The 13,947-nt window shown below is 41.8% G+C and overlaps 1 protein-coding gene across 2 annotated transcripts in view; it reads left to right on the plus strand.

Moving 5' to 3' along the window:
* LOC139446013 (sortilin-like) overlaps window positions 1–13,947 on the plus strand; it is a 62,753-nt gene that overhangs the window by 20,845 nt on the left and 27,961 nt on the right. Inside the window, exons 3-11 of one of the 2 annotated variants that reach the window (XM_071227279.1) lie at window positions 1,606–1,670; window positions 3,731–3,833; window positions 6,108–6,269; window positions 8,077–8,144; window positions 10,094–10,170; window positions 10,895–11,037; window positions 11,986–12,069; window positions 12,266–12,326; window positions 13,598–13,845. In XM_071227279.1, the coding sequence (XP_071083380.1) occupies window positions 1,606–1,670; window positions 3,731–3,833; window positions 6,108–6,269; window positions 8,077–8,144; window positions 10,094–10,170; window positions 10,895–11,037; window positions 11,986–12,069; window positions 12,266–12,326; window positions 13,598–13,845 (1,011 nt within the window). Of the gene's footprint in view, window positions 1–1,605; window positions 1,671–3,730; window positions 3,834–6,107; window positions 6,270–7,434; window positions 7,445–8,076; window positions 8,145–10,093; window positions 10,171–10,894; window positions 11,038–11,985; window positions 12,070–12,265; window positions 12,327–13,597; window positions 13,846–13,947 lie in introns of those variants that run through there. The other variant, XM_071227280.1, reaches the window with a different exon arrangement.

A 13,947-nucleotide genomic window follows, 5' to 3' on the forward strand; every position in this document is an offset into this window, starting at 1 on the left:
ATAAGACTTGCCGACTTGATTGATGCATGTCATCGTATCCCAAATTGCGTGGATCGATGCTCATGATGTCAATCACTAGGTTGTCTGGTCCAGACTCGATTATTTTGCAGACCGCAGTCATATAGCTGGATTATTGAGTGCAGTGTTAAACAACAAACCAACAAATCATATTGGTCAGTGATAAAAAAAAAAAAAATGAATAAAAATGTTTCAGGATTGTGAAATAATGATTTACGGTATACATTTTTGTTGATCAGGGGAAATTAAAGAAAATGTACTTTGGGTAATAAAATGTAGACCAAGTAATTACGAAAAGATATGTACACTCTCCTGACTTTTATGATTTGCCAAGAATGGTCCCAGAGAGTCAGTGAAACGTTTCCTTTTCTCTGTGTGTCTTAGATTGTGATAGACCCGTGAAGATTCCGGGTTAGAATAGGTCTTCAGCAACCCATGCTTGCTGTAAAAGGTGACTAAGGGGATCGGGTGGTCAGGCTCACTGACTTGGTTGATCCATGTCATCGATCCCAATTGCGTGGATCGATGCTCATGATGTTAATCACTGGATTGTCTGGTCCAGACTTGATTATTTACAGACCGCCATCATATAGCTGGAATATTGCTGAGTGCGGCCTTAAACAACAAACCAACCAACCAACTTAGATTGTGATACAAAGTAGCTCTATTGAACACACCAGGAAACATTATTCAAGTTTATCGGTCTTTGTCACTATGTGGTCTTTCATTTCCGTATGTCAGTGTGACATTCCTCTGGCACACTGTATGTTACCTATTGGGAAGCTCAGAAAATTCTCAATATCCTACTTAGATGACATGTAGTTAAAGCCATAGTAGTTTTTTTCCCCAAAAAGATACTATGTTATCAGTGATGGAATCTAACAATTTTAGTCCACTAGCCCTTACAATGATAACAGCAAAACCTTTTAAAATGGCACGTTACTTCTAGTCCTTATGATAACTTAACAATTGGGCAGGTCTACAGGACCAGTGCCATTTGCTATTGCTGCGTTATACGCCAGTTTCAAGATATGGCAGTACTTTACTCTACAATCTCATTAAAATCAGTTCTTAGTTCTTGCTATCGCTAAACAAAGATCTGAGGACATCCCATTACGGGTCACGTCAGAACGACCTTTCATCCAACCAATCAGAGCGTTGCTTACAAGATCAAGAAAGTGACAGTTGGAATGTGTTTTCTAATCATGCAACCACGGGGTATTCCGAACGACAGTTACAGGTTTTATGATTATATCCATAAAATCTAGGCCATCTATAAGCCATTCCAGAATGTTCTTATCAGTTTTATACGTCATAATATGTTTCGAAGTGTAGTCGCCAGTTTGAAACTAGTGTAGGAAAGCTCGAGAAAGCTGCCTTCTGATTGGCCAATGTTGATTTCTTGTCAGTCATTTCATTGGTCGGTCAAAATTTGCGAAATGTTGTTCTGACGTGACCCGTAATGGGATGTCCTCAGATCTTTGGTTAGCGGTAGCGAAAACTAAGATCTGATTTTAATGAGATTGTTTACTCTATGTCCTGTTAACAATGAGTTAGTTACTAATATGTGTTTTTGTATGTTCACAGACCCTGATTGTGGTGACAACGGATATCATTCTGATGACGTTTGCTGTGTCCAATATCTGGAGGAGGTTTGTTGCTTTTTTGCTTTGGGGTTGTTAGCTCAACTGGTTGATCAGTAAAATAATGCTGTAATGGCTGGCATTAAGTGTTCTAACACATTGTTTTCACATCATACCTCGACTCTTCTGGCACTTAGGTCTTTAGCAAAACGAAAATGCATTTGGGAAAATGGGTTTTATAATGTGGGTGACTTTTCGAGGATCATTATCAGGGTTATTCCAGGGATAGAAACTAACATATTTAGTCCACTAGTCCTTACAATGATAATATATAGCAAAACCCTTAAAAATGGCAAATTTCTACTAGTCTTTATGATACCTTAACTATTGGGCAGTTTGGCAAGGACTACAGGACTGGTGCCAATTTCTAACGCTGTTTTCTAGGTATTCGAACTATTGGCCTGTGGATTCTGGCATGCCTAAGGTGAGTGAGTCAAAATTTGACGTCGCATCGCATTATTTTCGCTATATTGCGACAAGCATGCCTAAGGAAGGGAACTCTGGGCAGCAAAGTGCTGTATAACGAATGGAACAAAATTATGCAGAGTTTTAGCAGATTTAACGTCGCATCGGCAATATACAGACATATAGCGACAAGCATGCCAAAGGGAGGCAACTCTGGGCTGCAAAGTGCTGTATAACGAATAGAACAAAATTATGTGGAGTTTTAGCAGATTTAACGTCGCATCACATTATTTTAGCCACAAGTGATGAGCATGCCTAAGGGAGGCAACTCTGGGCTGCAAAGTGCTGTATAACAAATGGAACAAAATTATGTGGAGTTTTAGCAGATTTAACGTCGCATCACATTATTTTAGCCACAAGGGATGAGCATGCCTAAGGGAGGCAACTCTGGGCTGCAAAGTGCTGTACAACAAATGGAAGAAAATTATGTGGAGTTTTAGCACAACTTGAATACAGTAGTAAGGAGTATTGCTAAAATTGTTTGGAACAATTTCTCAGTCAATTGCCAGTCAAATCAAGCTTTATTCAGCAGGTCATGACAATTAGGAAGTATTAACGTTTATGAATTCACATGGATTTGGATGAGACTGATTAGTTAAAACGTCATTTGTGAAACTGCCAAACTGTCTATATTAATGAGGTGAAAGTTTACAGTGTTATCAAGGCAGCGTTAGAAATTGGCACTAGTCCTGTAGTCCTTGCCAAATTGCCCAATAGATAAGGTATCATAAGGACTAGTAGAAATTTGCCCTTTTTAAGGGTTTTGCTATATGTTATCATTGTAAGGACTAGTGGTTCAAACCTGTTAGTTTCTACCGCTGCAAGGTGAAGGGATACCCTAAAATGAGTGAGTGAGGGAGTATCGTTTTACGCCGCTTTTAGCAATATTACGACGGGGGACACCAGAAATGGGCTTCACACATTGTACCCATGTCAGGAATCAAACCCAGGTCTTCGGCGTGACGAGCGAACACTTTAACCACTAGGCTACCCGACCACCCTGGATCCCCTAAAATGAATTATGTGCCTCTGAAGATCCGGGGCTTCAGCAACCCATGCTTGCTGTAAGAGGCGACTAACGGGATCGGGTGGCCAGGCTTTCCAGGGTTAGAAATTGGCACTAGTCCTATAGTCCTTGCCAAACTGCCCAATAGTTGAGGTATCATGAGGACTAGTAGAAAATTGCCATTTTTAAGGGTTTTGCTATATATTATCATCATAAGGACCAGTGGACCAAAAATGTTAGTTTCTACCTCTGCTTGCTGATTTGATTGATGCATGCATCGTGTCCCAAATTGCGTGAATCGATGCTCATGATGTCATTCACTGGATTGTCTGGTCCAGACTTAATTATTTACAGACCACCGTCATCTAGCTGGAATATTGCTGAGTGCGATGATAACAACAAACAAACAAAATAAACAAATAAATTATGTGCCTTTTGTCAAAATGTCTGCCAATAAGTTCATCCATGTGCTACACTGTTGTTCAATATGCATGGTAACACAGTGAAAAACGATGACGAAATGACAGCTTCTGTTTGACGTAATATTGAAAATAGAATGTTTTCCATGCCTTTCCAAGCACATCCATTTCGTTTTCAGCACTGACTATGGTCGCACATGGACAAATATTGATGATTTGGTAAATAAGGCTGTGATCAGACAGGACCAAGGATTGCAGAGGAATCCACATGAAGCCTCATGGGTAACAATATTACAATCTTTGACCCTTGTCAGTGCTGTGCCCTCAGTACTGTCTTATAAGACCCGTGAAGATTCCGGGATAGAATAGGTCTTCAGCAACCCATGCTTGTCGTAAAAGTAGACTATGCTTGTCGTAAAAGGCGACTAACGGGATCAGGTGGTCAGGCTTGCTGACTTGGTTGATGCATGTCATCGATCCCAATTGCGTGGATGGATGCTCATGATATCAATCACTGGATTGTCTGGTCCAGACTCGATTATTAACAGACCGCCGTCATATAGCTTGAATATTGCTGAGTTAGGCGTTAAACAACAAACCAACCAACCAACCAACCAACTGTCTTATATTATACATGTATAGGATGAGTTTGATATCTTTATCTAGTTGAGAATAGTAGTCCCCAGCAACTTGCGTGTTGTAAAAGGCACCTACATGGATTGGGTGGTCAGGGTGGGTGACTTGGTTGATTGACATCGTATCCCATTAATGCTTGTAATGTCAGCGTCCACCCGGAGAGCGGAAGGTCTGGGGTTCGATCACCGACCGCGTCATACCAAAAGACGTTCAAAGATGGTACTTGTTACCCTGTCTGGTGCTCGGCATTAAGGGGCTTAAACAAGGACTGGTCAGCTCGGAGTCAGTATGCTGAGTCTGAGTGGGGTATTCATGTTAAACTGCAGCGTGGTATCTCAATGAACTAGCACTTTAAATCGGCATCAGTCCGGACTAGTACAAGCAGCCACACACACATAAACGTGCATGCACGTCGCTATATAAGTGCAATAATCTTGGATGCGATGTTAAACCCCATTTCACCTCACCTCAGCTTGCAATGTCAATCACTTGATTGTACAGCCCAGACTGGATTTTCAGACTCAATTATTTACACAACATGCACATATATGTATATAATGTAATATTGCTGTGTGATGTGTTCAACAACAAACAAAAACTTATACATTTAATTTCACAACACAATGAGCTCTAGCACATAACACAAGAAAATAGCATGTCATTAAACATGCTAAGTCCATACTGAAGTATGCAAGTTACTCTCATTATCTCAGTCTGGTTATAAAAAAGTGTTCATTGTATAGCAGGCTTTTTTTAATCTTCCTTATTAATTTGATAAAAAAACTGCATTCAGTATTGTTTCCATTCATTTCAACGAAATCGTTTGTCAGCTGATCAGCAGATCAAGACAACTCTCCATGAAGATCCGGGGTAGAATAGGTCTTCAGCAACCCATGCTTGCCGTAAAAGGCGACTATGCTTGTCGTAAGAGGATACTAACGGGATCGGGTGGTCAGGCTCGCTGACTTGGTTGATGCATGTCATTGATCTCAATTGCGTGGATCGATGCTCATGATATTAATCACTTGATTGTCTGGTCCAGACTCGATTATTTTACAGACCGTCATTAGAAATAATGGTCAGTAAGTCTATTGTTTGAATGACATCACATGGACAATTTATGACATAAAATGCTAGTATTTACTGATATAATTGAAATATCATTCATTCACAATGTTTCATATATCCAAAACAATCAGCATGAAGACCTGACCTATTAGTCCATGTTCCATGGATACTTATTATTTATATACAGAAGATGCTACAGCCAGGAAAAAAAACAAAACTGTACAGATTCTATTCTTGTAAAAGTGGGACACTGGTCAGGTGTCCTGTTAAGTCTTTTAAGACGGGAGCCATGGGTGGCCCAGTCGTCTAAGGCGCCGCGATTCGCTGTGCAGAGTTGCGTCCCTTGGACACGCCAGAAACCTATGATTGTGGGTTCTAATCCCTGTTCGCCCCGATTATGTTTCTAGGTTTCTCAGCACCATACCCGTGCTCATGAGTTCACCGAAGTGGTAAACGTCTGAGACCTGCATCACTTCGGGCTTTCCTCCCACATTAAGCTGACATGCTGTGATATAACTGGAATAATGTTTAAAGCGGCGTTAAACCCAACTCACTCACTCAACTCTTTTAAGATGCCGCTTTTCGCTGTGCAGAGCTGTGTCCCTTAGGTCTGCTAGAAACCTATGACTGTGCCTTCAAGACCTGATTCACCCTGATTATGTTTCGTGATGTTGTCAGTACTTTAGCATTGCTCGTTTATTTTACCAAGTTGTAAAATGTCTTAGGCCTGCGTCATGCAGGATTCTCTCACATATTCTGGCAGATACCTGGAGACAGGTCGATTCCAAGTGAAGAGATCACAACTTCATATATCATTCATTGTGATTGTGAACTTTCTCATTTGTTTTGCAGGTGTACATGTTAACACACAAGGAAACAGTGCATATCACAGAGGATGGGGGACAGAGCTTCACTGCCCGCAAGGTTCCGAAAGAGGGAGCAGCTGTGGCATCACTGATCTTTCACACTGACAATCGCCCCAACTTCATTCTGGCTATAGCAACCAATGGAGACGTAAGTGGGAGGGGCTATTCGTGTTTGTAGACTACACTGAGTGAGGGGGGATGCAGCAGGGAACTGTAGCAACCAATGGAGACGTAAGTGGGAGGAGCTATCCATGGTTGTAGGCTACACTCAGTGAGTGTGTGATGCAGCACAGAACTGCAGCAACCAATGGAGACGTAAGTGGGAGGAGCTATCCATGGTTGTAGACTTCACTGAGTGAGTGTGTGATGCAGCAGGGAACTGTAGCAACCAATGGAGACGTAAGTGGGAGGAGCTATCCATGGTTGTAGACTACACTGAGTGAGTGTGTGATGCAGCACAGAACTGCAGCAACCAATGGAGACGCAAGTGGGTGGAGCTATCCATGGTTGTAGACTTTGCTGAGTGAGTGTGTGATGCAGCAGGGAACTGTAGCAACCAATGGAGACGTAAGTGGGAGGAGCTATCCATGGTTGTAGACTACACTGAGTGAGTGTGTGATGCAGCAGGGAACTGTAGCAACCAATGGAGACGTAAGTGGGAGGAGCTATCCATGGTTGTAGGCTACACTGAGTGAGTGTGTGATGCAGCAGGGAACTGTAGCAAACAATGGAGACGTAAGTGATAGGAGCTATCCATGGTTGTAGACTACACTGAGTGAGTGTGTGATGCAGCAGGGAACTGTAGCAACCAATGGAGACGTAAGTGGGAGGAGCTATCCATGGTTGTAGACTACACTGAGTGAGTGTGTGATGCAGCAGGGAACTGTAGCAAACAATGGAGACGTAAGTGATAGGAGCTATCCATGGTTGTAGACTTCACTGAGTGAGTGTGTGATGCAGCAGGGAATTGTAGCAAACAATGGAGACGTAAGTGGGAGGAGCTATCCATGGTTGTAGGCTACACTGAGTGAGTGTGTGATGCAGCAGGGAACTGTAGCAACCAATGGAGACGTAAGTGATAGGAGCTATCCATGGTTGTAGGCTACACTGAGTGAGTGTGTGATGCAGCACAGAACTGCAGCAACCAATGGAGACGTAAGTGGGAGGAGCTATCCATGGTTGTAGACTTCACTGAGTGAGTGTGTGATGCAGCAGGGAACTGTAGCAACCAATGGAGACGTAAGTGGGAGGAGCTATCCATGGTTGTAGACTACACTGAGTGAGTGTGTGATGCAGCACAGAACTGCAGCAACCAATGGAGACGTAAGTGGGAGGAGCTATCCATGGTTGTAGACTACACTGAGTGAGTGTGTGATGCAGCAGGGAATTGTAGCAAACAATGGAGACGTAAGTGATAGGAGCTATCCATGGTTGTAGACTACACTGAGTGAGTGTGTGATGCAGCAGGGAATTGTAGCAACATAAGAAACAATAAAAAACAATAAAGTTTACAATCTGAAATGTTTTCCATTGAAGGTGACACACTGTTATTTGACTGAAATACTTGTCAATAGGGGTGTTGCACAAAACTTGGTCACTCCCAATAAATTTCAAGAACTGGACCTCATGCATAACACTTTTGTCTTATTGAGCCTTCGATGAGCTTAATACATATTTTACATTTATATTGAAGTTTAAATTGAACTGACCCGTTTATCATTAGGTGCCAAATTATTTGCAGAGATGGTTGTCAACAGAATCGCCTAAACTTCAGGAAACCCCTACATATGATTATTGGGACGGTTTGTCAATAATTTATTGATTAAGCAGACAGTATATGGATGTATGGGGCTTAAAGAAGTTCCGATGCAGATCATGATACCAAGTTTTTCGCGTGGATAACACTATGCATTACATGACTAAGAAAGTAACTCGTACCCTTTTTCTCATTTCAGTTATTTGCTACTAATAATAACTTCAAGGACAACCGTCTGATCACAGAGAAAGTATGGCAGGCCGAATGGTATGTATTTATTCTCCCTTTGGGAATATGGCAACAGCTGTCTCTCAAATTACAGCTATTGATTATTTCAAGCTTTCCAATAAATTGTAGTTCGTCATGTGCAGAAAATATGTTTTAACTGAACAGGTTAAAACAATTGCTATCACTTGAGAAGCCTGTTTGTTTTTCGTATATAGTTCAGCTATATGTCAGCTTGTACATAATCAAATCTGAACCAGACAAACCTGTGACTGATATTATGAGCACCAAGTCTCTGAGTCTGACCACTGATCCACTTAGCTGACCCCAACAACAAGCTAAGGTTGCTGGGGACCATTTGTTATCTGAAATTCCCACGGGCACCTGTGTGGCATGAGGACCTGATTTTACCGTATTTCCTCTAATAGATGCCGGGTCGATCAATTGATACAATTATTGATCCCTTTTTGGGACCTAAATTACATAATGAGGACTCCATTTCGTGATGATTCGGGACATTCATGGTCATAGTGAAATGGGGGTATTGATAGAAGCCGGGCCTCAATAGAAGCCGAGCCTCAATTGACGCCGGGTCAAAGGCTTGTCCGAAATAAATAGAAGCCCGGGCATCTAATAGAGGAAATATGGTAATTGTTACAAGGTGAAATTAAAATGCAAAGGTTAACACAGAAATCACTTCGTTCAGAACTTAGTTGTGAAATCAATAAATGACCAAACAAGATCAATGAATAATCTATAAATTATGTTCAACGGTACAGGATAACAGTTACAAGGGGTCAAATCGTTGCAGCAGCAATATGAGACAGGCCCTAGCATTAATGATTATGCACTCATGGATATCTAGAATTTGTCACTGTCAAATGTTTTTGAATCCGGAATATTGTTGGAAGCTGGCATGCTTTCAGTGTTTTCAGATAGGTATAGTATCCGCCCAAAAAGATAAGATGCAAGTCAGGTTGTAGAAGGCCTAGATTCGCCTTTGGGTTGCTCATATGGGTACCACTAGCCTTCTAGAAACTGTCACATCACGAAACTCCTTGAACGATCAGGTCTCCCATGTTTGTCAACAAGCTCCTTCTCAGTTTGACATCTTCGTTACACTCTCGGTAACATCGCTGGCATCAGTGTGGGAGAATCTTGACATTTGCCCTCTAACCGTAGTAACGTTTTTACTTTTGTTTATGTCTTTGGGAATGCGATCATAGTGAATTTTGAAAAGGTTACAACTGACCATATTTCCCAGATGAATTTAGCTGTGTGTTTGTTTGTTCAGATTGGTTTGAGATTGCAGAACAACGGAAAATCTCCCAACTTCCCCCTTACATTCTTACTATACCAATTACATGATAATTGAAAATAGAAATTATAATTGACAATGAAAGAAAATGATTAAGCTGGGGTAAGAGTATTCGGCGTCACGACTGTCAGCACTTGTTTGTAAACATAACGTTGAGTTGGTTGAAAGTTCAACTCCAAGCATGGTTGTGTCAACCTATCGCAGTGGGCAGCTATGGCTGGTGGCAGCGATAGTATAGAGAGCTCCACGAACGGGCAATCGCTCTGAGGAGCTTGGTTTGTCAACAACCAAGGGAGGTAACTCTAAATCACACCTCCTGTTACAATCTGTAACAAATGTTATATTTGGATAACACTTTCTTTGTAAAGTATAGATTCTCGTACTTTTTTGGGCTGAGTCCCGTCCGGGATTTGAACCCACACTGCCAGAGTGAGGCACCTAATCGTCAGCACCCAAAGTCAGCGATCTAACCCAATCAGCCACCGAGGCTTCCACAAAAATGAAAGTCTTGTAGTCTGGATCACGTACTTCATGTACCCCTCTGACAAGTGTAAATTGGCCGCTACAGCGCACAACATTTTACAAGTGCTTCAATCATCTGCTGCTCCTGACAATCACAAAAAAATCCACTGCCATGTGACATATGAAAGAATATTACTTTTTTTTCGTGCAGGGGAAATGAGGAGATGAAGGAGCCAGATGCTATTTTTGCCATGGTGGGAACTGGTATCCGACATGCGTTTATGTCAAGTAAGTCCAACAGATTCTTTGTATATTTTAAAGGGGGCACGGGTGGCCCAGTCGTCTAAGGCGCCGCGATTGGCTGTGCAGAGTTGCGTCCCTTGGACACGCCAGAAACCTATGATTGTGGGTTCGAATCCCGGTTTCGCTCCGATTATGTTTCTAGGTTTGTCAGCACCATACCCGTGCTCCTGGGTTTCACCGAAGTGGTAAACGTCTGAGACCTGCATCACTTCGGGCTTTCCTCCCACATTAAGCTGACACGCAGTGATATAACTGGAAAACTGTTAATAGCGGCGTAAAACCCAACTCACTCACTCACTCACTCACTTGTATATTCTTTATCTCCTGGGAGGGGAATTTATAAAGCTAAGTGGTGATAGACATAGTACTTAAATTTACAAAGCTAGATAAAGTCAAATCTTCACACGATGATCAAACTTCATTGTTTTGGTGATATTGATTACATTGACCTATATATGCAAGATAAATATTTGATATATTAATTAATTTGATGTCAAGTTTAATCATCTTTTGAATAAGAAAAGGGAGGTGATTCAACTGTCTTGGATGCAATAACTCTGGCAGAGTTGTGTCCCTCATGTGGCAAGACTCAATCAGTCACACGTGTGAGGCCCTTAGTTGTCCAGCACCGCACCAAACTGTCATTGATAGAGACTGGAGAACTTTATTGGTTGATTGATTTCGTATGAGACTTTGTGTTTTACTTCAGATAAAGTCATTACATTCACCCTGACCAAGTTTGCGGATGTTGACGCTTCTTCAAATGAGGTGCTTTACAAGAATGTTATTGGGTTCGGAATACAAGGAGCATTTATCTATGCTTCTGTGTACATGGATGCTAATCCCACTCAGGTAGGTAGTATTATCAGCAGGTATATATGTACAGTCAGAGCTCCAGATAACTTTTTGAGCAATTGAGTTTTTACTTGAAGGTTTCTGAAGGTTTCTTGAAGACGTTAAAAGATGGTACTTGTTGTTACCCTGTCTGGCGCTCGGCATTAAGGGGCTAAAACAAGGACTGGTCGGCTCGGAGTAGTCCTTTGCCAACTGCCCAATAGTTAAGGTATCCTAAGGACTAGTATAAATTTGCCATTTTGAAAGGTTTTACTATATGTTATGATTATAAGGACGAGTGGACAAAAAATGTTAGTTTCTACTGCTGTTATTACATTTTTCATTGGGTAACCAATATTTTTTTCACTCATTTATTCATCACTCTATTGGGTTTTCCCAAAATGAGTAAGCATTTTGAGATTTAAAAGAAAATGAAATAATGTTTTAGATGTAATATAACGGTTCTACATATAGGCTTGACTTGGAAAGTAAATTAGCTTGTAATTGTGTTTCGGAAATCAGCTCCGTTGTACGCATGCTGAAAAAGCTTCATTTGGGTGTTTACGTGTGCTGTTTTCAAACAATTTAGTTTTCCATTTAATGCATGAGTTTCTGTACGCAAGTTAATTGAAAGTTATTGGGTTTTGAATAGTTTTGGGGGGTATTTTACGCAAATACGCAGCTTATCTGTAGCTCTGTACAGTGAAATCTCTTTACTCCGAAACCCGACTCTTGATAATAGATATATTGTCAAAGGACGATTATTCTGTGCCAATGATTCTTTGATATTGGACTTGGTTTAGCCGGACTATTTCACACCGAACATTAATAGGTCATCCCTGTACATATTTAACATATGTACATGATTTAATCGGTTCAGTTAGTGTCAGATAAAGCTGATTGTTAGGTAAACAACACTTGACTCTATCCAGGTGAGCTACTGTCATTGTTGTACTCTTTTTACAGACTTCCAAGAAGGCGATGATGGTGTCCACGAATGGTGGGAAGACGTGGAATGAGGCACAGTTACCAACCCTGGATGGAGATCGGGTCAGTGACGTTGTTGTTGCAAGTGGAAACACTTAACATTTTGGGCATTTTTGTTGGAGTTTTGATTACCATAACTTCCTAAAACTAGATTGACCAGTACACAGAATTTGGAACCCTTAAAGGCCTACTAGTTTCAGTGTCATACTGATTCTAATTAGTATTTTTGCATTCTTGAATGGTGATTTTCCTGTTGTAGTTCTACTCAGTGCTGGACATGTCGGAGCACCTGATCTTCATGCATGTGGACAACCCTGGAGGTGAATCTCTCTCTCTCTCTCTCTCTCTCTCTCTCTCTCTCTCTCTCTCTCTCTCTCTCCCTGGAGGTGAATCTCTCTCTCTCTCTCTCTCTCTCTCTCTCTCTCTCTCTCTCTCTCTCTCTCTCTCTCTCTCTCTCTCTCTCTCTCTCTCTCGGTGCATGTGTATGGCTGCTTGTACTAGTCTAGATCAATGCAAATTTTATTGTGCTAGCCCACTGAGATACCATGCCGCAGTTTAACATGAACACCCTGCTCAAACACAGTATACTGACTCCGAGCTGACCAGTCCTTGTTTTAGCCCTGTAGTGATGATCACTAGACAGGGTAACAACAAGTACCATCTTATGACGTCTCTTGGTATGACGCGGCTGGGGATCAAACCCTGGACCTATCGCTCTCCGGACGGACACTCTACCAGGGAGGCAGTTCTTATTTAAGTGATGTTGATTGTGGGTGTTATGGAACGTTTGATCTGTGCTTATTATAGCATTTGGAACCAACACCAAATCGAATACACAATATTATACATAAATCTGCAAAATATTTATTTGCTTTGTGACATCCTCCATAGTCTGCCTGGAGAGCGGAAGGTCGGTGGTTCTGGTCTCAACATACCAAAAGATATTAAAAGATGGTACTTGTTATTTCTGCATTAGGAGATAAAACAAGGACTGGTCTTCTCAGAGTGTGTATACTGTGTCTGAGGAGGGTGTCCATGTTCAAACTGCAGTAAGGTATCTCAGTATGCTAGCACTATAAAACTGGCATAACTCCTGACTAGTACAAGCAGCCACACACATGCATGCACATCACTATACATGCTATATGAGTACAATAATATTGAATGTGACGTTAAACCCCATTTCACCTCACCTTTCTCTCTAAACACACTCAAACAGCTGTTAGACACTCATGACGTCACTCCTGTTAAGGTTAGGGTATGCGTGTATGGGTTAGGATTAGGGTATGTGTGAACGGGTTAGGGTTAGGGTATGTGTAAATGGGTTAGGGTTAGGGTATGCATGAATGGGTTAGGGTATGCATGAATGGGTTAGGGTATGAGTGAATGGGTTAGGGTATGCGTGAATGGGTTAGGGTATGTGTGAATGGGTTAGGGTTAGGGTATGTGTAAATGGGTTAGGGTTAGGGTATGCAGGAATGGGTTAGGGTATGAGTGAATGGGTTAGGGTATGCGTGAATATAAATCTGAAGTCTTGTAATTCACCCACTCACAAGAGCAGAGTTTTATGTGCCACCTGTTCTACCTCCAGATACTGGGTCCGGCACACTGTACACGTCCGCCCAGGCCGGCGTGGTCTACTCCGAGTCACTGCTCCACCACCTCTACCCCAACTTCAACAGCGTGACCGACTTCTACAAGGTGGAGTCCATGAGGGGGGTGTACCTGGCCAGTCAGATAAATGAAGACAAGAGTATCCACACAATGATCACATACAACAGAGGGGCCAACTGGCAGCCGATCATCCCGCCACAGGGGGACTGCAAGGACCACAGCAAGGTGAGGAAACGAGTTTGGATGAATGTATTTTGAACATAAGAAAGAAATTAATGGATGTCAGCTTCTTTATTATGAGGAACACATTTTTTTGCGACGTATATA

The sequence above is a fragment of the Haliotis cracherodii genome, unplaced genomic scaffold (assembly GCF_022045235.1).
Source record: "Haliotis cracherodii isolate W230 unplaced genomic scaffold, xgHalCrac1.p SCAF_6, whole genome shotgun sequence".
In the NCBI taxonomy this organism is placed as follows: Eukaryota; Metazoa; Mollusca; class Gastropoda; order Lepetellida; family Haliotidae; genus Haliotis; species Haliotis cracherodii.